Source organism: Dipodomys spectabilis, unplaced genomic scaffold (genome assembly GCF_019054845.1).
Source record: "Dipodomys spectabilis isolate Male_0828 unplaced genomic scaffold, ASM1905484v1 ptg000018l, whole genome shotgun sequence".
In the NCBI taxonomy this organism is placed as follows: domain Eukaryota; kingdom Metazoa; phylum Chordata; class Mammalia; order Rodentia; family Heteromyidae; genus Dipodomys; species Dipodomys spectabilis.
The window spans coordinates 6,194,328-6,221,169 of record NW_024870695.1 but is presented as its reverse complement, the minus strand read 5'-3'; the positions used below and the strand labels follow the sequence as shown (position 1 = coordinate 6,221,169).

The following is a 26,842-nucleotide window of genomic DNA, read 5'->3' as shown; positions in this document are numbered from 1 at the left end:
CTAAGTTCAAGCCCCATGGCCAACAAAGAAAAAGAAAAAGGAAAAAAGAAAAAAAAAAGTCCATGAGACACACATCTCCAGTTCACCAGCAAAAACCAGAAGTGGAGATGTAATGGCAAGTGGTAGGGTTCCAGCTCCATCAAAGGGGCATGAGGTCCCTGAGTTCAGTCCTGAGTACCAGCACACAGTAACTACATAAACAAACAAACCCAGCTCATCCTCTAGCTCAAATCATATTATTAGCAATGCAAACAAAATCTACAAGGCAACTATAGTATGCACTCAAGACAATAAAACCAGGTGTCTTTAATCCATTTTTGTGTAATCTATCTAGCAATATGAAAGGCTGGCTAGAACCTAGCTAGAAGATGGAGAAATGAAGGGCTTATTATTTGATGGGGCATTCTCTCTAGATAATAGATTTATTTTTATCCAGCAGCCAGGCATATATGGCTCTTCTAAGGGAAGATCATTCACTGTACTTTTTTACTTCTAAATGTGTATAGAGCAAACAGTCTTCTGGTTAGATTCTGAAAGCCTTGGGAGAAGGAATAAGATAAGAATATTTTTCACTTTAATAACTTGAACCTGTTTTAATTTCCCATTCTTTTTCAGAGTGGGCCTTAAAACAAATGGACACTTGGAACTGCCTACACACCCTAGCAACCTCTACAGCACTCCCAGCCCCTGGGTTTTCTCTCCTCCGATTCACATAATCCTCAGCTGCTAGCATAATCTTTCTCAAATTCCCTTCTCATGAGGTCACTCTCTAGCGCAATCAGCAGCAGCAGCTCCCTAGGTCTATTTTATTAACTCTGAAGTCATCAGCCTGCAACTCAGCGCTATTTCTCTACTGTCCCCAACACCACTATCACAAACAACTTCACAGAGCCTCCACTTTCAGACAAGCTGATTGGCTTACTTACACTCCCCTGCCAGCCTAATTTCTTCTCTTGTGCATCTGAGACTGCTGAATTTTAGGCCAGTTAACACAGATTTTCCTCTATCAATGCGTGTGTGTGTGTGTGTGTGTGTGTGTGTGTGTGTGTGTGTGTGTGTGTGTGTGTGTGTGTGTGTGTGTGTGTTGTGGTTGGTAATGGGGCTTGAACTGGGCTGGGCACTGTCCCTGAGCTCTTCAGCTCAAGGCTAGCATTCTACCACTTGAGCCACGATGCCACTTCCAATTTTCTGGTGGTTAATTGGAGATAAGAGTCTCATAGACACTCCTGCCTGGGATAGCCTTGAACTACGATCCTCAGACCTCAACCTCCTGAGTAGCTCTGATTACAGGCATGAGCCACTAGCACTCAGCATGTAGTTTTATATTAGCCAGTACCTCAAATGGTATATTACCTCAGAGTATACTATTTTTTTAATTATTGTTTAATTAGCCTTTTATGAAAATTTACTCAGATAAAGTCACTGCAAAATCTTTATCTTCTTTTCGCTAGTACCAACATAGGCATTTGCAGTCACCTGACTTTCCTAATTCTGTTAACATTCTTTCATTATTTTCTTGAGGTCTTTTTCTTCTCATACACTTCATGTCTTGCATGTCTATGTTTGGGTTTTGGATTTTTTTTTGTATAATCCAAGGAATTATGAATCATACCAGTTGTCTTGCCTCTACCAAAAGGGATTGTAAGGGCTGGGAAGGTGGCTCAGTGGTAGAGCGCTTGCCTTGCATGCTTGAGGCCCTGGGTTTGATTCCTCAGCACCACATAAGCAGAAAAAAAAAAGCCGGAGGTGGCGCTGTGACTCAAGTGGTAGAGTGCTAGCCTTGAGCTGAAGAGCTGAGGGACAGCGCCCAGGCCCAGAGTTCAGGCCCCACGACTGGACCAAAAAAAAAAAAAAATTGGTAATGGTCTCTCACACCTGTAATTCTACACTACTCACGATGTTGAGATCTGAGGATCATAGTTCAAAGCCAGCCTGGGCCAGAAAGTCTCATCTCCAATTAACCACCAACAAGCCAACAGTGAAGCTTTGGTTCAAGTATAGAATGTTAGCCTTGAGCAAAAATGCTCATGGACAGTGCCCTCAGTTCAAGCTTCATGACCCCTACCACCATACACACACACACACAAAAACAAAAACAAAAACCCACATCTGATGTGATCTTCTACATTTTGGTTTCATTTTCCCAAAATTTGTCCTAAATCCTATTCCCTTACCTGAGTGAAGAATATTAATGATCATTTATTTCCTTTGAAGTACTAGATTAGTCATGTTGATCTCCCTGATCAGGATAGTTGGTAGTGGTTCATGGTGGCAGTATACCCTTAGGCAGCCAGGGAAAGCCACATTGGTTAAGTCCCTTAAGGTCTTATGTGATGGATCAACATCAACTCTGGATCCAATGAAGAATCAAAATAGTATCAAATAGCTGGTTGTGGTAGTACATACCTGTAATTCCAGCACTCAGAAGGCTGAGACAAGGGAATCTAGAATTGCAAGTCAGCCTAGACAACACAGCAAATACATAAAACACAAGACAACACAGAGCATCAAGTTTGGATTGGTAAGAGATAAAATTAAGTAGTCAAGTCATTAAATAATCAGAGATTCCAAAAATATTTATATATTTATAATATTTTAACATTTGTACAATAGTTTTTTTGTTTGGTTGTGGGTCCTGAACTCTGGTCCTGGGCATTGTTCCTCAGCTCTTCAGCTCAAGGCTAGCATTCTACCACTTGAGCCTCAGCGCCACTTCTGGCTTTTTTTTCTGCTTATGTGGTGCTGAGGAATCGAATCCAGGTCCCTCATGCATGCAAGGCAAGACTCTGAGGTGATGAGCCAAAGTCTCTCCCCTCACGGAGTTTATGTAAAATTCAAGTTGCCTGGCTGGGACTGTGGCTCAGTGGTAGAGTGTTTGCCTAGCATGCATGAAGCCCTGGGTTTGATTCCTCAGTACCACATAAACAAAAAAAGTCTGAAGTGGCTCTGTACCTCACGTGGTAGAGTGCTAGCCTTGAGCAAAAGAAGCTCAGAGATGGGCTGGGAAGGTGGCTCAGTGGTAGAGCGCTTGCCTTGCAAGCCTGAGGCCCTGGGTTCGATTCCTCAGCACCATATAAGCAAAAAGAAAAAAGCCGGAAGTGGCGCTGTGGCTCAAGTGGTAGAGCGCTAGCCTTGAGCTGAAGAGCTGAGGGACAGCGCCCAGGCCCAGAGTTCAGGCCCCCAACTGGACCCAAAAAAAAAAAAAAAAGGAAGCTCAGAGACAGTGCTCAGGCTCTGAGTTCACGCCCATCACAGGCAAAAAAAAAAAAAAAAGTATAAAAAAATTAAAATTGCCATACACTTTATGCTACAAGGAGTCAATAATCTAAATAAGAACAAGGACTACTCTGAGGACATAATATTAAGGCTTGAGGCCAGGAGCCCGTGGCTCATGCCTGTAATACAAACTACTCAGGAGATGGAGATCTAAGGATCTGCATTTCAAAGCTAGCATGGGCAGGAAAGCCCTTGAGACTTTTATCTCCAATAAACCACCAGAAAACTGGAAGTGGCACTGGGCTCAAGTGGTAGAGCACTAGTCTTGAGCTGAAGAGCTCAGGGACAGTGCCCAGGTCCAGAGTCAAGTCCCACAACAGAGAGAGAGAGAGAGAGAGAGAGAGAGAGAGAGAGAGAGAGAGAGAGAGAGAGGGGACAGGGGACAGAGGACAGGGGAGAGAGAGGGTGAGCAAGAGCCAGTGCTGGAGAGGGAGAGGGAGAGGGAGAGGGAGAGGGAGGGGGAGCGAGCACACACACGTGCTGGGAAGATAGCTCAGTGGTAGAGTGCTTGCCTTGCATGCATGAGCCCCTGGGTTCGATTCCTCAGCACCACAAAAGCAGAAAAAGCCAGAAGTGGCACCGTGGCTCAAATGGTAGAGTGCCTTGAGCTGAAGAGCTGAGGGACAGCGCCCAGGCTCAGAGTTCAGGCCCCATGACTGACAAAAATAATAATAATAATAAATATGGGGAAGCCAAGCACTGATGGCTCATTCCTATAACGCTAGCTATTCAGGAGGCTGAGGATCACAGTTGGAAGTCAGCTCGGGCAGCATGTCCATGAGACTCTTATTTCAAATTAATCACCAAAAAGCTAGAAGTGGAGCTGTGGCTCAAGTGGCAGAACATTAGTCTTGAGCAAAAAATAAATCTCAGGGACAATGCCCAGGCCCTGAGTTCAAGCCCCAGGACTGGCACCCCCCCCCCCCCACACACAAAGAATAAATGGAAATCACTTTAGAACCAAAGAGTAATACGTATAAATAAGGCTTCCTAACCATCTAGAAGGTATGTTTAAAGCATCCTCTATATATTTGATCCTGTCTATGGAGGAGGTAGAATCTGGCAAAAGATTTGTTTCAATAAATAAAACTGGCTGGATACCTCTTCCAACCACTAGTGGTTATGGAAAAATAGTATCAGTAGTTTGCAGATTCAGTATAAACCATGAATAGGATAATTTGTCCTGGTAGTGGTGAGACCAAAATATGCTATGTAGAAAAAAAGTACTTTCTGTTCCATAAAGTGGGAGTTGGAGGGAAAGCTCTTTAGAACCACAAACACTGCCAATAGCAAGAAAGGCCTTCAGTGTCTGTTGGCCAAAAATGTCTACAGGCAAAGTCTAGACTGGAGAGCCATAAGTGGAAAGACCAGGCAAGTTCTTCCGCAAGGACCCACGTACTGACTTTCTGCCTAAGACCTGAGTTGTAGACTTCAATCCTTGCTCAAAGCATATCTGAACTTTTTTCCCCTATCAGGTCACTGTCAGAGATTGCCATTGCTATAAATCACATGTCAAGGACCTTAAAGGTCGACAGAGAAGAACACTGGACACAAAGAAGAAGAGCAGGGAATTCTCGCGTAGAGAATTTGGGGTAAGCACTATTTCATGACAAAGTTCCCAACCCTTACCCAAATGCAGACAACTTTTAAAGTTTCAACAAGTTAAATGATAATAAAGAAAACTGGGAGCTCACGCTTGTAATCCTAGCTACTCAGGAGGCTGAGGTGTGAGGATCGCAGCTCAAAGCCAGCCCGGGCAGGAAAACTGGAAGTGGCACTGTGGCTCAAGTGGTAGAACGCTAGCCTTGAGCTGAAGAACTGAGGGACAGCGCCCAGGCCGAGTTCACGCCCCACGACCGACAATTTAAAAAAGAAAACTCATTCAAAAAATGAGAGGCCCAAGCAACGTTCACAGCAATCTTTCCGGAAATAATACCTTAACTCTCCCGACCTCTCTTCTGTCTTCACTTTTCTTCTGATTCTACTCATCCTTCAAAGCCTAGTTTAAATCTTTATTTTTACTTTGTCGTAATCCCAATTAGCTTCGCATAGCACACAACATAGTATGTTTGTTGTTGTTGTTGTTGTTACAGTTTTTCTTTTAAATAGACTCGAGGACTGGCTTTAATACATGTTTTCAGAGCTGGCAATCCTTCCAAATAAATATCCCCTGAGTTTCCTTGGAGCCCTGGAAGGAACTTCTGGAACTGATAAAAATCTAAACACAAAGGATAAATACTTTTGATTCAAGTCAGCCCCAAAACTCTAAAGTTTTACCCTTTGCTCATTTTACTATGCATCAATTTGTCCAGAAAGGCGGAGCAGCGAACCCAGATGGCAGTTCTGCCACGTAACGCTCCCGCCCACTCCGTCGGGCCACGCCCAGCGTGCTAGTTGGCGATTGGGCGTGGCCCAATAGTTAGCGTGGCCGATTGGGCGTGGCGTGCGTGAGTGAAGGCGTGCCTGGGAAGAGCAACGTCCTGATTGGTCCAAACTCGATAGTTTCCGGTAATCCTCGACAATTTCCGGGCAACGGTCCACCTCCTCCCCCCGACTCACTTCGGATATTTCCGCGGTCCTTCGGACCTTTTCCGTCTAGCTCTCGCTTAGAGCGCTCCATTTCGGGTTTTTCCGTCACCCGCTCGGAGGTATTCGGCTATCGCTCGGCCTCCCCATCCCCCGGTAACGGTCGCTGGTGAGTTTAAATGAGCCGGGGCTGGCCGAGCCGAGCCGCTACGGTGGGAGTGCCTGAGGCACTGCAGAAAGTGGGCCTGAGCCGCTAGGATGACCGTGCTGCAGGAACCCGTGCAGGTAACCATAACCTCCGTCTCGGAGGCTTCGCGCGAAGCCTCGGTCGGCAAGCAGCGTTTAGCCACTTGGCGGCCTGGTGCGGCCTAGGCCTGGCTGCTTCTCCCGCCTCCCCTTCTGCGGGTCCGGCCTGTTTTTCGTCTGTGCCCGAGGCCTTGGCCGCCCACTAAGCCGTGTTGTCCCTGGCCCCCGCGTTACCGCTTCCCCTCGGTGTGAGTGGGGCTCGTCAGTAATCGCTTGTTTTCCGTCGGGGCTCGCCACAACCCCAGCCCCTCCTGTTCGTCTAGGGTCCTCCCCTCATCTGGGCCCTGGTCGGTGTGGGAGTGAGGGGCCGGAAGGGCGCCCCAAATGTCCTCTTGTCTCAGGGCTGACAAGGATACGCATTTGAACCGAGTTGGTTCCATCTTGATGGTGGTGGGACACGAGTTTGCGAGGGAAATTTTGTGTGTGTGTTTTCTGTTTGTGTTTTTGGTTTTTTTCTGTGAAAGGGTAGAGAAAGTGGTTATCGAGACTCGGTGTTAATCCGAATTTCTATTTTGGTAGCAGACTTTTCTAGCCTTCTCTCGTGTTGCCTTTATCGCCCAGTGGATTTCCCGTTGTACATTAATGATCTGAGAGAACTCCTAAAGATCAGTGCTGAGGTGCCAGCACCTGAACTAAGGGCGGGGGTGGGGGGGGGGTTGGTGGTGGTGGTGATGGTGATGGTGGTGGTGATGTGTGTGAAAAGAGCAAATCTGGGTTTTTCCATTGCCTGTGGATGGGGATCAAGATTATTTTATTGTACATGTTTATAAGGCAGTCTGGAAACGTAAGACAAACAATGCTTTTCCATCCATTTAATTGGCTCTACCCACACCAAGGCATGCTTTGACGTGCTGTATTCTGTTGTCGGGGAAGAAACCTTATTGGATTTTAGGTGTATAGTGCAGTGCCAAGACGTTTTCCCTCCTGCCATCTGAAGGAAACGGAACCCGTAAGTCCCTTGGGAGACTTTGAGCCCACTCTGATCTCTGTATCTTTGGGAAAAGTTGATATCCATCAACTGTAATCATTGTGTTCTGAACTTTATTTATTTAGTTGTTTATGTGGTACTGAGAATCGAACCCAGGGCTTCATGCATGCTAGGCAAGCACACTACCATACCACTAAGCCACATTCCCAACTCCTGAACTTTATTTTAAGTTATAAAGCACTGCAATTTTTTTTTTTCTTTTTGGGGGGATGAGGGGACGGTCGTGGGGCCTGAACTCTGAGCCTGGGCACTGTCCCTCAGCTCTCAGCTCAAGGGCTAGCACTCTACCACTTGAGCCACAGCGCCACGTCCGGATTTTTTTTTTTTTTTTTTGCTTTTTGTGGTGCTGAGGAATCGAACCCAGGGCCTCAGGCATGCAAGGCAAGTGCTCTAACCACTGAGCCACCTTCCCAGCCCCAGCACTGCAATTTTTAGAAATTCCCTCGGATTGCCTAAATAGGCCTGAGATAGAAAATAGTAAATGTTTTAATAATCTCTGCTTCCATAGGGCCTTCATTTTTTGTAACAGCACCGAAATACTCATTTCTCCTGGTTTGGCATGGTCTCCAGCTGTTCACATGGAACATATTTGGAAATATAAGGAAGGGTTGTTATCTTGGGAAATTTACCCATTTATAAGTTGGATCAGTCCTTCCAAAGCTGTGTTTCTTTTTTTTGTCTGTCATGAGGCTTGAACTCTGGGCCTGAATGGTGTCCCCAGCTCTTCAGCTCAAGGCTAGTGCTCTACCACTTGAGCCACTGTGCCACTTCTGGTTTTCTGAGTGGTTTATTGGCAGTAAGAGTCTCACGGACTTTACTGCCTGGGCTGGCTTTGAACTGTGCTCCTCAGATCTCAGCCACCTGAGTAGCTAGGATTATAGGAGTGAGCCACCGGAGCCCAGCCAAAGCTGTGTTTCTTTCTGTCCAAATTTCTCATACTGGTAGAGAAAACTTTGAGGCCTAACATGAGATTAAATAGGTGAAGAGAGGGGCTGGGAAGTTGGCTCAGTGGTAAAGTGCTTGCCTTGCAAGAATGAGGCCCTGGGTTCAATTCCTCAGACCACATAAGCAGAGAACACCAGAAGTGGTACTGTGGCTCAAGTGGTAGAGTGCTAGCCTTATACTGAAGAGCTAAGGGACAGTGCCCAGGCCCAGAGTTCAGGCCCACGACTGGCAAAAAAAAAAAAAAAGAGAGATTCCTCAAGCTGTTTAATTTCTATTTCATGTTTTTGAAATTTTCTCAGTGATTCTATTGTCTTTCTGGCCCAAAAAAATCTTTTTCAGTGATAAAGTGGTTGCACTGAGGACATATAACCACCATTTAAAGTCCTCTTAAGGGGCTGGGAAGGTAGCTCAGCGGTAGAGTGCAATGCCTTGCAAGCATGAGGCCCTGGGTTCGATTCCTCAGCACCACATAAACAGAAAAAGCAGGAAGTGGCGCTGTGGCTCCAGTGGTAGAGCACTAGCCTTGAGCTGACGAGCTGAGGGACAGCGCCCAGACCCAGAGTTCAGGCCCCATGACCGGCAAAAAACAAACAAAAAAACCCAAAAAACAAAATAAAGTCCTCTTAAAAGTAATACATTTAATATTTTTAATACACTTGATATTTTAAAAAGTTAAATTTGCTCCCCTCTCCATTGTATTTTTCACTAGATTGTAGGATGGTAAGAAGTTTTGGGATATAAGTAGGTGAGAATATTAGTAGCAACTTTTTTTTCAATTCAGGCATTGTAGCTCCCCTGTAATCTGAGCGCTTCACACACACACACACACACACACACCACACACACACACACACACACACACACACACACACACACACACACACACAACACACACACACACCACACACACACACACACACACACACACACACCACACACACACACACACACACACACACCACAGAGTAGGGGGCTGGGAATGTGGCTTAGTGGGTACAGTGCTTCCCTAGCATGCAAGCATGAAGCCCTGGGGTTGGATTCCTCAGTACCAAATACATAGAAAAAGCCAGAAGCGATGCTGTGGCTCAAGTGGTAGAGCACTAGCCTTGAGTGATAAGGCTAGGGGACAGTGCCCAGGTCCTGAGTTCAAGCTCCAGTACTGGCCAAAACAAAACAAAAAACAGTAGGCAGTGGGAGACAGTACTAAGAAAATGGGAAATAATTAATAAGAAAGACTTAAAAATGTGATAGTTCAGTAAGGCAGTGTATAAACATGTGACTGGTTCCATGAATTTGAAAAAGAATGAGAGTAAGTTGGAAAATTGCTTCCTTTCTTGGAATGCCTCAGGATTGTGGTATTACTAGGCATAGGAAAAAGTTGACAGAAAAAAAGATTTGAAGTCTTATAATGGAATAGCCAGTGTGATATGCCATATATGCTTTAAATACAAGCCTCTTCCCAAATTACCTCTCATAGACAAGTAATATTTTGCATTTGTATCTTTATACAAATCATATCTGGAGACAAGTTCTCTCACCTACTTTATGTTTAATAGCGACTATTGAGGAACACACTCTGGCCTAAATGACCTGAGTCAGTGTTAATTTGAATGTTCTTAAAAAGTAACTTGAAAAATTAGTTCTTTGGGTTTTGTTATGCTTTGTTTTGTGGTCCTAGGAACTGAACTCAGGATCTTGACTGCTAGGCCAGCAGTCACCACTTGAGCCTTACCTCTTAGTGCTTTCAGGGTTTTTTTCGTTTTGCTTTTTTTCTTTGTTTAGTTACATTTTGTATAGATGCTAACACTTTTGTGTCCAGGCCAGCCTTGAACCTCCATTTCCTACCTATGCCTCCTTGTTGAGTTGAGGTCTCTTAACTTTTTTGCCTGGGCTACTTTGAATAGAAATTGCATGACCACTACCTTGGGCTTGAACTCATGGCCTGGACACTAGTGGTCCCTGAGCTTTTTGTGTTCAGGGCTAGCATGTTACGACTTGAGCCACAGCTCCAATTCCAGCTTTTTTGGTGATAAATTGGAGATAAGATTCTCACACTCTTTCCTGCCCAGATGGCTTTGAACTGCAATCCTCAGATCTCAGCCCCCTGAGTAGGTAGGATTACGGGCTTGAGCCACTGGCGCCCAGCTGAAAATTGTTCTTTTTAGAAGAGGCAGCCTGGTATGGTTGCAAACAACTGTAATCCCAACACTCCAGTGGCCAAGGCAGGAGGGTGTTGAGTTTGAAGCTGTCCTGGCCTACATAGCAAGATCCTGCCTAAACATAAAAAAAAAAAGCAGTCATTTTATAAACATTTACCAATTACTTCTAAGAATAAGATTTCACAATTGGAAATGTTGGATGAAGTTGTAATTGGGTACTATATTACTATGTATATACAATATCTTTGAGAATCTTTGGATCATGAAGAACTACTGGTGGCTTGGAATAAAGTGTCCATTGGTGGTTTGTAACATTGTTTCAAAAAGTAACATACATGGGGGTAGGGGACAGTGGCTCACACCTGTAATCCTAGCTACTCAGGAGGCTGAGACCTGAGGATCTCAGTTCAAAGCCAGCCCTAGCCAGAAGTCTGTGAGACTCTTATCTCCAATTAAACCACCAGAAAAATGAAAGTGGCACTGAGGCTCAAGTGATAGAGCACTAGGCTTGAGCTGAAGAGCTGAGGGACAGCACCCAGGCCCAGAGTTCAAGCCCTATGACTGACAACAACAACAACAAAAAAGTAGCATACTTTGCTGTTTGGGAAGTGCTATGGTAAGTGGTGGGCAAGAGCAAAAACAATAATCTTAAAGGCAAAGTAGTAAGTCTCAAGTAGCAGTAGAGTAGGGACGAGTAGATTTCAAGAAATAATTTAGAAGCAGAAATTCAAGAAATATTTGAGGAATTGTTTGATAGGGAGCATATCATGAATGACTGCCTTGATTTAATTGTGGTAGTGCCATTTAGAAATTAATTATTTTCTGCCTAGCAAGGTCAGGCTAAATTTGAAATAGGACAGTTAAGAATTCTGTTTTAGCCAGGTGCCAGTAGTTCAGGTCTGTAATCCTAGCTACTTAGGAGGCTGAGCTCTGAGGATCAAGGTTGGAAGCCAGCCCAGACAGGAAAAGCCCCTGTGGCTGATCTCCAGTTAGCCACCAAAAAAGCCAGAAGTGGAGTTGTGGTTCAAGTGGTAGGGTACTAGCCTTGAGCTAAGGGGCAGCATTCTGAATTCAAAGTTCAGAACCAGCACACACACACAAAAATTTTGTTTGAACGAAGTATGTTGGAGATATTTGTGAGAATACCAAGTAAAAGTATAGCGATATGACTCTTAATCCTTAAAAATAAATGACAAAAAAAAACCCTCCTAATTTTATGTGTCTTGCTAGGAAGATAAAATTTCACAGAAAAAAAAAATTGAATGTTACACTGAGTATATATTTGATTATACATGGAAATGGAAAGTTGTACTCTTGGAGTAGAACTTAAAACTTAAGAAGATGGAAGAGTTTGGATTGTGAGAGAAGAGAGAGAATATTCTTGGCATGAAACCACATGAGCAAAAGCACAAGAAAGAGAGAGAGAGAGAGAGAGAGAGAGAGAGAGTGTGTGTGTGTGTGTGTTAGGTAATTTGAACTAAGGACCCTGTGCTTCCTAGTAAGGCACTATACCTCTTGAACCATGCCTCGAGCCAGAGATGAGAACATACATTTAGGAAGAAGAAAATAGTAAAATGCTATACTCTTGGCCAGAATGAGAATTCTAGCCAGGAAGAGGAAGATTTTAATAGCCAGGTAAAATCAGGTTGAAGTAACTTAACATATAAGCTGAGAACTTTAGATTGAATGTATTGGTAATGAATCACCATTATTGGATAAAAGAGGAGTTTTTTGTTTTGTTATTCTTGTTTCATCTTGTGTTGCAGTGCTAGAGATTGAACATAGGCTTTATGCATGCTATATAACCTCTGGGTTTGTTTGTTGCCAGTCCTGGGGCTTGAATTCAGGGCCTGGGTGCTGTCCCTGAGCTTCTTTTGAACAAGGCTAGTGCTCTACCACTTGGAGCCCACAGTACCACTTCCAGCTTTCTTGAGTAGTTTAATAGCGATGAGTCTTATGGATTTTGCTGCTTGGGCTGGCTTTGAACCGTGATCCTCAGTTCTCAGCCTCCTGAGTAGCTAGGATTACATGCATTAGCCATTGGCGCCTGGCTCAGTCTTTGTTTTTTTGAGGGTGTCTCCTGTGTAGCTCAGACTGGCCTCAAACTAGATTCTCTTGTTTCCCGGATGCTGGAATTACAGGCCACACCCATCTGAGGAGAGTTTTTGAATAGAATTATGTAATGTAAGCAGTGTTTTGGGAATATCAAATCTGGTGGTATTGGCTAGGAGAGAAGAGATAGGGGGTAGAGAGAGAAACTAGTAGAATAACCCAGCTACATGGGAATATAGATCAGGGTTTCTTAATTTTGGCCCTATTGGCATTTGGGCCAGCTGATATACTAAGACAAAACAATTTATAGTAGTTACATTTTTAAGTCTGAGTACAAGTTAATGCAAACAAAGACTAAGTTGTTAATTAAATCAGTGTATTTCTCCTTAACATTTTCTTGGAGGACAAGAGAGAAGGACTGTTGTTACTTTGCTTCCTAACTTTCTTTTAGCAGCATTTCATCCATCTGGCTTTAATTTGTGTAACTCTAGAAGAGGTACGCTGAGTGCTGTTGTTTTAGGGGTAGGCCCTCATCATCAGTTAGGCAGAGAGAGAGATGAATAACCTGGGAGCTGAGCTTAGCTCTCTGCTCCTCATCAGCTATGAATTTGTAGTACCTTAGAGAACAGTCCATTCCATGTCTATATCCACTAAGAAAGGCATTGTCACTTAGGCATTCAGAGATAACTGCCCAGATTAGGGATAAAAACTGTATGGATTCTCTTTAGTGGCAGGTTTAACTTCTGGGATGTATGTTAATTATTAATAAAGGAATGATGTTCTGAGCAAGCTTGATTTTTACACACACACACACACACACGCACGCACGCACCCACGCACGCACGCGCACACACACACACACACACACACACACACACACACACACATACCCTGCTCCCATTGGTTGTGGGGCTTGAACTCTGGGCCTGGATGCTGACCCTGAGCTCTTCAGCTCAAGGCTAGCACTCTACCACTTTGGCCACAGCACCACTTCTGGTTTTCTGGTGGTTAATTGGAGATATGAGTCTCATGGATTTTTCAGTCTGGGCTGGCTTTGAACCACAGTCCTCAGATCTCGGCCTCCTGAGTTGCTAGGATTATAGGCATGAGCCACCAGTGCCTGGCTCAAAGCTTGATTTTTATATCAGAAAAGGTACAGATTTTGAATATACTTTTTTTCTTTTGTTTATTTAGCTTCACTTTCTGTTTGAACTCAGGGCTTGCTAGGCAGGTACTCTGACTTGAACCACAATTCCTTCATTTCTTTTTCCTTTTTGCCGGTCCTGGGCCTTGAACTCAGGTACCTGGGCTTTGTCCCTGAGCCTCTCTGTGCTCAAGGCTAGCATTCTGACACTTGAGCCATAGCTCCACTTCTGGCTTTTTCTGCTTATGTGGTACTGAGGAATTGAACCCAGGGCTTCAATGCATACTAGGCAAGCACTCTACCACTAAGCCACATTCCCAGACCCCTTCATTTCTTTAACTTTAAAAGTGCAGAGACAATATGGTCTAAACTTTATGGGTATAGTATATATGGATCAAATTTTCCTGGTAACCCATTGTAGTACTAAATATCTGGTGACTCCCTTAGGTCTTCTATGGATTAATGCATTTCCAAATAATGATTGTAGCAGATAGGCTATATAAGACACATTTATTGAATTTGTTTATATTGGGATTGGAAAGGAAAAGATTGTTAACTGCCAAGTATATACCAGTCAGTATATTAGGAGTGCTATAATATATCTTTCAGTCCACACTGACTCCTCAGATGAAGACTTTAAGGCTGAGAAAAGTTAAATATTTTCCCCAAAATCAAACTGCTGAAAGAGATGGTGGCTCACGCCTGTAATCTGAGCTACTCAAGAGGCTGAGATCGGACAATTGTGGTTCAAAGCCAGCCTGGGCAAGAAGGTCCGTGAGACTATTACTTCAAATAAACCACCAGAAAACCAGAAGTGGTGTTGTGGCTCAAGTGGTAGAGCCCTAGCCTTGAACTGAATAGCTGAGGGACAGCACCCAGGCCCAGAGTTCAAGGCCCACGACCAACAAAAACAAGTAATAAGTAGGTAGTTTACCACTTAATTTATTTCAGTAGACTTGGATATCCTTAATTGTATATAAAGGAATTCAGAGAAATTTAAAGCTAAGACTAATAAATAATGCAACAATGGAGAACTACAAGAAGTTCAAGATTATTTGCTTATTCAGGAAACATGAATTTACAGATCACCTAAAAGATTTTGGAATATAATGATAAGCAAGAACCTTTCAGGTTTTAGGTGATTTTTCTTTCTTTTCTTTTCTTTCTTTTTCTTTTTTTCTTTTGGTGCTGGTAGCCCAGCTTGAACTCCAGGCTTTATGCTGTGGCTTAGCTTTTTTCACTCACAGCTGGCACTGTACCATTCTAGTCATTCCTCTAGTTATTGGTTAATTGAAGATAAGAATCTTGAATTTTTCTGCAGCGTTAGAGATCTCAGTCTCCTAAGTAGCTAAGGTTATGGCTGTGATCCACTAGCACCCAGCTTTCTGAGAAAGGTATTACCCAAATGCTCTCCTAAATTAATGTAAAATTACAACAATGAGATCAAGTATTACAAAGGAATGTCTCCTGGTGCTAGTGAAGCATTTAATATGGATGGCTAATTATATCTGGGAATCTCAAAAACCTTCTAAGAAAGAAATCTGAAGGATGAATAGAATTTACAAATTTGGAGAGAAAGAAGAATATGCCAGGTTGAACTGCATGTTAAGAGGACCTGTGACAGAAGAGAAACATAGGTTTGAGGAACTGGAAAAGATGCCATTGTACTAGTGCAGAACATAAGAGAATATGATAAAGACTGGAGAGGTAAGCAAAAACAGTGCCTGCTTTGGAGATTTTGATTTTTTTCTCCAATTTTTATTTATGTATTTATGTATGTATGTACATGTACACCCATATGTACATGCTGGTCCTGGGGCTTGAACTCAAGCTAGGTGCTGTACTAAAGATTTTGTGCTACAGCTCCATTTCTGACTTTTTGGAGGTTAATTGGAGATAAGATTCACATGAACTTTCCTGCCCTGGCTGGCTTTGAACCTCAATTCTCAGATGTTAGCCTCCTGAATAGCTAGGATTACAGGTATGAGCCCAGGAGAGGCTTTGATTTTTTTTTTCCGCAAGGAATATAATTTTTATTATGTAATCACAAAATCATAATTTCTGTACAGGAATGTAAGTGAACATTAATCAATTCATTGATAACTCCATAAAGAAGACAAACACTACAGAACATATTATAAAGAAAAATATTGCAAAATTTTCTGGCCTTTCAGTGTACTTTTTAGTGCAAGTATTTAAGACATAACAGGGTTCAATTCAGCAAAATATTGCAGAATGTTGTGCCACAGTCCACTTGATTCAGAGGGTGAGGACATGCAGCTTGTCATAAAACATCAGAGTGTCTATAGCTATATCTATATATGTATGTATTTATATATGTAAAAAACCACATGTGATTCATAAAATATATAGTGGTTTATTTAGATGGCTTTAAATGATTTCACTGTAGAATTCAGCGTAACTGGAACAAACATCCACTGTCTTCTTAACAGGAATAATTTTTATTGCTAGGCAATGGCTTTGGCTTCAGGTAGGAATGCCTCCCAGTACTTTATAAGCTGTTGTTGTGTTTGTACTAATGATTCCAGGTATTTGATGATAACAGCTTTAAAATCTTTCACTCATTCTTTCTCAAATCTTCCCACTTCTTTTCGAATTGTTCAAAATCTCTTTCTCCTTGTTGTACTTTCGCCTCCCACTCTCTTATCTCATTCTTAGCTTGCTGAACTTTATCAGGTTTGTTAGCAACCATCATTTTTGGGAGGCTTTGATTTTTATCATAAGGGCAGTAGTAGAAAGCACTGAAGAGTTTTAAGTAAAGAAGTAACATGGGCTGGGATGGATTCAATTCCTCAGTACCTAATAAACAGAAAAGGCTGGAAGTGGGCACGCAGTGCCCAGGCCCTGAGTTTAAGCCCCAGGACAGGCAATAATAATAATAATAACATGGTCAGATGGTCAGATTGTAATTTGTTTTTGTAAAGCTCACAGGAAGAGAATGGATCGTAGGATGGAAAGAATTCAGAGAGGCCAATTAAGATACTAGTAAATTGCCTGACGACAGTGGCTCACGCCTGTAATTCTAGCTACTCAGGCGGCTGAGATCTGAGGATCGCAGTTCAAAGCCAGCCTGGGCAGGAAAATCGGTAAGACACTTATCTCCAATAAATCACCAGAAAACCAAAAGTGGCGCTGTGGTAGCTTGCTAGCCTTGAGCTGAAGAGCTCAGGATAGCACCCAGGCCCAGAGTTCAAGCCCCATGACTGACCAAAAAAAAAAAAAGATAATACTAAAATAATCCAGGCAAAATATGGTCTGCTCAAAAGATGCAAATGTTTATTGTATTACTTCCTTTCACTGTTACTGCAGTTTGCCTCACTGAAGTGCCTGTTTTTGAAAGATGTTTATATGTGTGGTTCAGGAACTATATAGGTCATACCTAGTCTAGAAGACCACGTTGGTTTCTGTACAGGTTTAAAATTTAACCAAGCACTGAGCTATACTTTTACATTTCTATCTTAAAGGTAGGTGTATTAAATCATTATATTTCAAGTTACTAAAGTGCAGACGTGACTTGGTTATCTAGTTAGTAAATACTTTTCCACTTGAATTAAGATTTGGAGATCATATTATGCATTTAAGAAATAATTGGTGAGTCAAATTAAATTTAAAACCCTTTAAGCTATTGTTTTCTCAGTGGCATTTTCAGGGATTTTTGTGCAATCCAAATGTTGAAATTCTCTAAGGAGAATACTTGTAGTTTATTGTATTACTTCTTAATTTTTCTGCTGGTACTGGGGATTGATCTCTGGCCTCTCAAGGCTAGTGCTCTACTACTTGCCACACTTCCACTTCTGACTTGGTATACTTTGTTTCTTCCTTTCTTTTTCTTTCTTTCCTTCCTTCCTTCAGAGATTTAAAAGTTTTGTTTCTACACATCACCACTGATGAATGCCAATGCTTTCACCTATAGAGGTCATGCTCAAATTAGGCCTGAGGCACTGTAGCATAGCCAGCAGGAACCTGCAAGGTGCAAAGTCCAGGGTGGAGAAGGGCATCAGGGCCAGGGTCTTCAGCCAGAGCAGCCATGGCAGCTATAGTCTGTGCACTTGATGATGCATACCACTTCCAGCTTGCTTTTGGGAACTGGCAAATACAGTTTGTCACAAAATTGGTATCACAAGTCTGAATGCAGTACAGACAGCATAAATTCTCATAGCCCTGTTTTTTCCACTTTGTGATCAGGTTTCTGTCTGCATAGCCTTCTTTAATGCAGTATTCATAGAGTTCTGTACTATGGCTTTCCATTTGTAAAAGAGGTCATAGATATAACGGATTTCTGGTGGTGGATTATGAAGATGGGCCACAGAGATTGCACTTTCCTCTTCTTTTCATGAGGCTGTGTTTCAGCTTCTCTCATCTTCTGATCTAGTTCATCCAGAGTTGGCTCAATCAACTCCTAGCCATCTGAGGGAGCTTTCTGGCTTCTTTTTACTTTAGGCATTTCCCCCCAGCAAGATAATTTTCAAGGATTTTAGAATCTTTTTCCTAAGAGTATAATAAGAGGGTTCTCTGGTCTATGCAGTAACAGGCTTGGATTCTTGTCCAACTTGATTATTCTTTGACTTGGGAGAGATTGTTCTCCCTCTTTGGACCTCAGTATTACCCAAACAGTGCCAACTCCTTTCAGACATCCAGCCTCCTTGGCCTCTACTTTGTCAGTTGCCCTCAGGGGCAGAGAAGACCTATGACCCTCCCCTCTCCTGCACTGCCCCCACCCTAGCCAGTGCCCAGGTACACAGTAGTGGGAATGGAGAGAAAAATATTCTCCTAAATCCCCAATGCCAAGGGCAACAGCTTTTTTCATTTATAAAATCATTAATAGAGACCCCAAATCCAGACTATTCTAAGGCTTTGTACAACCCCCATAAAGAACTTTATTGTTTCAAGTTGGATACATTTTAATATAGTTTTATGTGTGTGTTTATAAAAATGACAATTATGTAACCAACTGCAAAAGTGGTGCTTGGTAAATGTTTCCTAAATGAATGAATTATGTTTTTCAAAAGTAATAAGCAAGTTGAGTAAAATGAGAAGATAAATAAGTGATATGAACAATTAACTATAAGGTAGGCATATGACACATACTAGACAACCAGAAGATTGTAGATTGTCTTTCATGACATAAAAAAATAATACTATGGGGACTGGGAAGATGGCTCAGTGATAAGAGTGCTTGCCTCGCATGCTTGAGGCCCTGGGTTCGATTCCTCAGCACCACATAAGCAGAAAAAGCCAGAAGTGGCTCTGTGACTCAAGTGGTAGAGCACTCACCTTGAGCTGAAGAGCTGAGGTACAGCACCCAGACCTAAATACTCCATGGTTGGGGTTAGTCAAATGACCTCTGCTGGTCTTTAATAATTTTTTTTCTTGTTTTACTTATTTTTTATTGTGAAAATACCATACAAAGGGGTTTCAATTACATGAGCAAGGTAATGAGTACATTTCTTATCAAGCATTGTTGCCTCCTCCTTTGTTTCCCCTTTCTATCCCTTCCCATTCTCCCCACCCCCACACCTCATTCCCACCCCCTGCGTCAAAGTTGTAAAGTTCGTTTTTTGACATAACGTCTTGTATATCTCATTGTTGCAATGGGACCACCTGTATCCCTATTTAAACAATTTGTTTTTTCTCTTCCCCTCCCCACATTATAACAACTGAGAATGTGTTTCTGAACCATAAGCACAATCTACCAAAAAAAAAAAAATCATACCATTAAGAGATTTTATTGGACAAAAGACTGATAGTTCTACTTCCTTTTTCAGACATTAACTTTTACCTGCTTTTTTTTTAGCAGTGTTGGGAATTGAATCCAAAGCTGGGAACATTCTAGAAAAGTGCTTTATAACTAGCTATATGCTTCCCACCTTTAGTGGGGTTTTTTGTTTTTTTCCTGGGTCCTGGAGCTTGAACTCAAGGATCTAGGCCCTGTCCTTGACCCTCTTTGTGCTCATGACTAGCACCCTACCACTTGAGCTATAGGTGCCACTTGTGGTTTTTTCTGAGTAGTTCAGACTTTACTGCCCAGGCTGGCTTCATCAAACTGCTATCCTCAGATCTCAGCGTCCTTAATAGCTAGGACTACAGGAGTGAGCCTTCAGTGCCAGGCTAGAGAGAGAGAGAGAGAGAGAGAGAGAGAGAGAGAGAGAGAGAGAGAGTGTGTTTGGGTTTTTTTCTTTTTGGGGGTGGGGGGGAGTTGGTCAGTCGTGGGGCCTGAACTCTGGGCCTGGGCGCTGTCCCTCAGCTCTTCAGCTCAAGGCTAGCGCTCTACCACTTGAGCCACAGCGCCACTTACAGCTTTTTCTGCTTATGTGGTGCTGAGGAATTGAACACAGGGTCTCATGAATGCAAGGCAAGCACTCTACCACTGAGCCACCTTCCCTAGCTCCTTCTGTTTTTTTTTTGTTGTTGTTGTTGGTCATGGGGCTTGAACTCTGGGCCTGAGCTCTGTCCCTCAGCTCTTCAGCTCAAGGCTAGTGCTCTGCTGGTTGAGCCACAGCGCCACTTTCAGTTTTCTGGTGGTTAATTGGTAATAAGAGTCTCATGGTCTTAGCCAGGCCGCCGGTGGCTCACACCTGTAATCTTAGCTACTCAGAAGGCTGAGAGAGGATTGTGGTTCAAAGCCAACCCCGGGCAGGAAAGACCATGAGACTCATATCTCCAATAAACCATCAGAAAACCGGAAGTGGCGCTGTATGTCGCTCAAGTGGTAGAGTGCTATCCTTGAGCTGAAGAGCTCAGGGACAGCACCAAGGCCCAGAGTTTAAGCCCCACAACCAACAAAAACAAACAAACAAAAAAAGAGTCTCACAGTCTTTCCTGCCCTGGCTGGCTTTGAACCAGAATCCTCAGATCTCAGCCTCCTGAGTAGCTAGGGTTACAGACTTGAGCCACCAGCACCGGCTAGTGTTTTGCTTATTGTAGATAATTTCAACTGTTAACTACACACTGTTTTGTCTTATATTTTCCATATTAGTGTTCCCTTTCAAACCTACTAAAAGTTATTGTAGAACTATTATCTTCAGTTCTACTTTAGCTTCAGTTTGGGTTTTTAGAAGTTCATAGATAAGTGGAAAGTGGATCATAGTTCAAAAACAAGTACTCATTAAACTTTTTGTTAAGGTTAGTTATCTAAGATAATGAGGAAAATAATTAGTTAACTAAACTAATCAAGGAGTATAAAGAAAAATAGAATCTGGTTTCTGTCCTTAAAAGTTACTAGGTCTGGGAATGTAGCTTAATGGTAGAGTGCTTGCCTAGCATGCATGAAGCCCTGGGTTTGATTCTTCAGTACCACATACACAGAAAAGGCCAGAAGTGGCGCTGTAGCTCAAATGGTAGAGTGCTAGCCTTGAGCAAGAAGCTCAGGGACAGTGCCAGGACCTGCGTTCAAGCCCCAGGACAGGCCAAAAAAAAAAAAAATTACAATTTGGTTAGCTAAATATCATCAAATAATTGTGATGAACATCCTGACATAAAGAACTGGCTCCAGCTCATGCTAGCTCACTCCTAGCTACTCGGAAGCTGAGATTTGAAGATGTGAGTTCAAAGCCAACTGGGAAGACAAATCCAGGAGACTTTATCTCTAATTAACCACAAAAGACTGGAAATAGAAGTTGGCTTAAGATGTAAAGCACAATCCTTGAGCATATACATCAAGCAAGGTTTTTAGGTCTTCCTCTCCAGATGAAGGAAGTCCATAGTTTTCATAAGGGAAGGAGTGGGATGTGTGACTCAAGAGGTTGAGTGCCTACTTTGCAAATACAAAATTCTGAATTCAAAGAACTACTTATGGGCTGGGGATGTGGCTTAGTGGTAGAGTGCTTACCTAGAATGCATGAAGTCCTGGGTTCTATTCCTCAGTACCACATAAACAGAAAAAACTGGAAGTGGCGCTATGGCTCAAGTGGTAGAACACTAGCCTTGAGCAAAGAGAGGCTCAGGAACAGTACCTAAGTGCAAAGCCCCAGGACTGGCAAAAAAAGAAAACCCAAGAACTACTTACCTAGAAAACCTGAACGGCCGGGCGCTGGTTGCTCACGCTTGTAATCCTAGCTACTCAGGAGGCTGAGATCTGAGGATCGCGGTTCAAAGCCAGCCAGGGCAGGAGAGACCGTGAGACTCCTATCTCCAATAAACCACCAGAAAACCGGAAGTGGCGCTGTAGCTCAGGTGGTAGAGAGCTCGCCTTGAGCTGAAGAGCTGAGGGACAACGCCCGGGCTCGCCTTGAGCTGAAGAGCTGAGGGACAACGCCCAGGCCCAGAGTTCAAGCCCCACGACCGACAAAAAAAAAAAACCTGAAGCCAGGCGCTGGTGGCATATGCCTATAATCCTAGCTACTCAGGAGGCTGAGATCTGAGGATCACTGTTCAAAGCCAGCCCAGGCAGGAAAGTCCATGACACTCTTTTTTGTCGGTTGTGGGGGCTTGAACTCTGGGCTTGGGCGCTGTCCCTGCACTCTTCAGGTCAAGGCAAGCACTCTACCTCTTGAACTACAGTGCCACTTCCGGTTTTCTAATGGTTTATTGGAGATAAGAGTCTCACTGACTTCCTTGCCCAGGCTGGCTTTGAACCGTGATCCTCAGATCTCAGCCTCCTGAGTAGCTAGGATTATAGGCGTGAGCCACCAGCACCATGAGACTCTTATCTTCAGTAAACCACCAGAAAACTAGAAGTGGTGCTGTGGCTCAAGTGGTATAACACTACCCTTGAGCTGAGTAGCTGAGGGACAGCACCCAGGCCCCATGACCAACAAAGAAAGAAAAAAAGAAAGAAAGAAAGAAAGAAAACTTGAATGATTATTACCACTTGGAAAAGTTTAAAATATTGATGTCTAAATTCAATCCCAGCTTGCAGGGATTGTATTTTAGTCGATTTTGAATAGAGCATTATAAGCACAGGGTTGAGAGTCACTGACCTAGACAGGAAAACCACTTAAAGTTAGTCTTTGAGAACAGAAACTCATTCTGTACATCTTCAGTCTAGAAAGTGTCTGACATATAGTAGCCACTCAGAAAACATTGAATGAATGAGAACTAGAGCCCTCCAGGACAGATAAGTTTGTAAGAGTTGGGGAAGGAGAAAGAAAACACATCAAAGAACAAACACTCCTCTGTTTCCTGTTGGCTTATTATTATTCATGGAAAGACATACTAGACTCGGGGCTGGGAAGGTGGCGCAGTGGTAGAGCACTTGCCTTGCATGCATGAGGCCCTGGGTTCGATTCCTCAGCACCACATAAGCAAAAAGAAAAAAAGCCTGAAGTGGCGCTGTGGTTCAAGTGGTAGAGTGCTAGCCTTGAGCTGAAGAGCTGAGGGACAGCGCCCAGGCCCAGAGTTCAGGCCCAACAACCGGACCCCCCCTCGCAAAAAAAAAGACATACTAGACTCAATCAAATATCAAAAAAAAAATTCTTTCATGTAATTGTAGTATATATCTTTGTACTCTTAGTGAAATGTGTTGTTAGTATCTTTTATAGACAAATGCTATCCAAAAGTGAGAGTAGAATCCTTGACTAATGATATGTGGAAGAGTTAGCAGAAACAAATGTAGTAAGACATTGTATGTGTTTTTTGCCTGTTTCTGCACAGCTTATATTTGGTATATTGTTTTATTTAAGTGTCTTTAGTTGAGGAAGAATCTTGTAGTAATCCAGCAAGTCTTCCTAACAGGTCCTATTTGTATTTAATGTCTTAGTGTTGTTTTTGGTTTTTTTTCTTGTCATTCTTTATTTCCTAAATAATAAAAAGGACCCACTGATTACTGAGGATGAGTCCCTTTAGTGATAGTGAACAGCATTATGAAATTAATTTGTGTGGAGGAATTCTAAAACAAGCACATTGTACTGCTGGAAGAGAACTAAAATAAGAAAAAAAAATACAATTTTATGGACCCTTTTGTCTTCTGGAAATTATATCATTGGGGCTGTTGGGATAAATCAGCCTTTGTATAACGAATTAACTTCCTTAACTATTTAGAAATTATAGAATTTCTGTGATTTAGAATACCCAAAAAAGTGCTTTGTGTTTTTATGGACACTGTTGGAATCATGTTATAGAACATGCTAACTACTTCTGAATATACTGGGGAAAGTGAAATTGATAGTTAAATTTCAAACTAAAAGAAGATTTCTTCTTAGCTACCTAATTTGAGTAAATTGTGGCAGGAGATGGTATTTCTAATTAATTCCCATGGATGTGTAAAACTTGGTTATGACCAAGATGATACATGTGAACCTACAGAGGTTTTGGAACTTGATGATTGATTGATTGATTGATTGGTTGTTTCTGTGTGTGTCCTATGTGGTATTTATGCTGTATATGGTGCTGTAGGTTTGAGCCCAAGGCCTCATGCATGCTAAGCAAGGCCTGTACCACTATTTCTTTAATGTAATCTACATATACTGTCATAGTGTTAGTTAATGATAAGTAATTGGATTTTTTTTATTTGCCTCATTATAACTCTTTGTCACATCATTCCATAATTCTCCATTTCTATCCCCTCCTGACCCTCCCATCTCTAGGCCTGAATGCTATCCCTGAACTCTTTTTGCCCAAGGCTAGCACCCTACCACTTCCAGCTTTTTCTGTGATTAATTGGAGATACGAGTGTCACAGACTTTCCTAACCAAGCTGGCTTTGATCTGTGATCCTCAGATCTCAGCCTCCTGAGTAAGATTACAGGAGTAAGCCACCAGCTTCCAACTTCATTCCACAAATTATAAAGTGAAAAGTGTAAAAAATTTCTATCATTATTGGGGCTGGGAATATGGCCTGGTGGTAGAGTGCTTGCCTAGCATGCATGAAACCCTGGGTTCAATTCCTCAGTACCACATAAACAGAAAAAACTGAAAGTGGGGCTGTGGCTCAAGTGGTAGAGTGCTAGCCATGAGCAAAAGAAGCTCAGGGACAGTGCCCAGGCCCTGAGTTCAAGCCCCAGGACTGGCAAAAAAAATTTTTTTTTAAATTGTATCATTATATCATGATATCTAAAGGTAGGTAGTTTATCACTCCCTGATAGTATGTAGCTCAGTGACAAGAGGATTTACCCCTAATATGCAGAGGAGAATATCCATAAATTTACATATTTTAATAATAATTAGCAAGGTATTTTGTTTAGTGATACAGATTGAACCCTGGGGCCATGTACATACTAAGTCAAGCCTCTACCACTGAGCTGCATCTCTAGCATGGTACAGCATCTTATTGTTTGGGGGGGGGGGGGGGTAGGGGATTTTTTGTTTTTTTAATAGTCATGGGGCTTAAACTTCGGGCCTGGGTGCTGTCTCTAAACTCTTCAGCTCAAGGCAAGCGCTTTACCACTTGAACCACAACACCACTTCTGGATTTTTCTGCTTATGTGGTACTGAGGAATCGAACCCAGGGCTTCATGCATGCTACCACTAAACCACATTCCTAGCCCAAGACTGGGTTTCAAAAGCAAGTCACAGCAGAAAGTATTAAATGGGATTGTATTTATTTAAAATTAGATAAGGAAAACTAAATATTATGTTGCATAGGTATGATATGTACATCACATTATGAAGAAAACAAAAATCAAAATTTAGAGAAGTTGTTTCTTTTTTAGGGCAGTAAGAGGTAACATTATTAATATGTTAAAGAAACCCATGGGGACTTTTGAAGACAGCAATATTTTGCTTCTTGAGTTAGATGATTAGTACATGGGAAATAGCTAGCCAGGAGCTGGCTCACGCCTGTAATCCTAGCTACTCAAGAGGCTGAGATCCGAGGAGGATCGTGATTCAAAGCTAGCCTGGGCAGGAAAGTCCATGAGACTCTTAGCTCCAGTAAACCACTCAGAAAACTGGAAGAGGCCTGTGGCTCAAGTGGTAGAGCGCTTGTCTTGAGCTGAATAGCTGAGCGACGGTGCCCAGGGCCCAGAGTTCAAGCCCCATGACCACCACCAACAACAACAAAAAATCTAGGCACTGGTGCCTCTCACCTTTAATCCTAGTTCTCAGGAGGCTGAAAGCAGTGGTCATGGCTCAGAGCCAGCCCTGGCAGGGAAGTCCATAAGACTCTTCTTTCTTTTTTGCAGGGGGGCGGGGGGAGGGGAGGGGAGTCGGTCGTGGGGTTTGAACTCTGGGCCTGGGTGCTGTCCCTGAGCTCTTAAGCTTAAGGGGAGCCACTGGCGCCCGGTAAGACTTTTATTTCTAATAAACTACCATAAAATCTGGAAGTGGAGCTGTGGCTCAAGTGGCTGAAGTGGTAGAGTGCTAGCCTTGAGCAAAAAAAGCTCAGGGACAGCACTCAGGTCCTGAGTTTAAGACCCAAGATTAGGAGAAAAAGCCCATATAATCCAAGTAAATTTAAAGATTAGTAGTCATACAAGCTGGGCATCATTGCCTCATGCCTGTAATTCTAGCTTCTCAGGAGACTGAGATCTGAGGATCATGGTTCCAAGCTAGCTCCAGCAGGAAAGCCCATGAGACTCTTATCTCCAATTAACCAACAAAAAACCAGAAGGGAAACTATGGCTTAAGTGGTAGAGCACTAACCTTGAGCACTTTTAAATGCTCAGGGACAGTGCCTAGGCCCTGAGTTCAAGTACCAGGGCTGTCAAAAAAAGGAAAAAAGATAGTCCTATAATAACCTTACTCATCTATATTCCAGTATGTCCTTTGTAGAGGCTAAGAATTGGGTGGTGTTTAAGTTGGGAGTATTTTTATAGGAGGGTAACATAAATTTGAATGTCTTTCAAATGTATTATGAAAAGTAGCTGAGAATCAGTGCTATTAAGAATCTGCAACTTAGTGGGCAGACTGTAATGTAAATATGAATTTTTAAAAATATATTTGGCTTTTTAAAAAGAAAAAAATAAATGGCTAGAGATAAGCTTAGAAAAGCATTATTACTTAAGCTAGATCTTTTGGGATGAGCATTTTGTTAGGGGAAGGTGCTAAGGGAGCCAATATTCATTCCCTGATGAAATAAATATATGTACAAAGGTTCAGAAGCCTAAAGTCTGAGGAATAAAAGCAGATATATTAGGGACCAGGCTCTGAAGAGCTTTATCCAACACACTGAAGAATTTGGCTCTGTGTGCGTTGGGGTTTTATTTAAATTAGGGATACTAATTTGAGTAGTCTCCTTACTAGTAGTTACTTTGAAATTCTGTATGTACTTATAGTTACTTTTTTTCTCCATTTACAGGCTGCTATATGGCAAGCACTAAACCACTATGCTTACCGAGATGCAGTTTTTCTCGCAGAACGACTGTATGCAGAAGGTCTGTAATATGTTCATTCATATATAACCACAAATGAGTAAAAGGCATGGAATTCCATCACTTTTTATGACTAACAAGATTCTTGATTTATTGTAGGGGTTTTTTTTTTTTTTTTTGGTTTTACTGTACTATACTAGTCATTAAAACTTTAGTTTGCGTCTATCTGGCTCCTTTCA

General features: G+C 42.5%; 1 protein-coding gene and 1 pseudogene across 4 annotated transcripts in view; one reads left to right on the top strand and one right to left on the bottom strand.

The window, feature by feature from the left end:
• The first annotated feature begins 5,828 nt into the window (after positions 1–5,828).
• Positions 5,829–26,842, top strand: part of Cdc27 (cell division cycle 27) — a 72,251-nt gene continuing 51,237 nt past the window's right edge. For 2 of the 4 annotated variants that reach the window (XM_042672110.1, XM_042672102.1), the window contains exons 1-2: positions 5,829–6,087; positions 26,591–26,666. In XM_042672110.1, coding sequence (XP_042528044.1) covers positions 6,061–6,087; positions 26,591–26,666 — 103 coding nt within the window. In that variant the 5' untranslated portion in view covers positions 5,829–6,060. Of the gene's footprint in view, positions 6,088–26,590; positions 26,667–26,842 lie in introns of those variants that run through there. The other 2 variants (XM_042672119.1, XM_042672124.1) reach the window with 1 other exon arrangement.
• Positions 17,430–17,979, bottom strand: LOC122101663 (annotated as a pseudogene).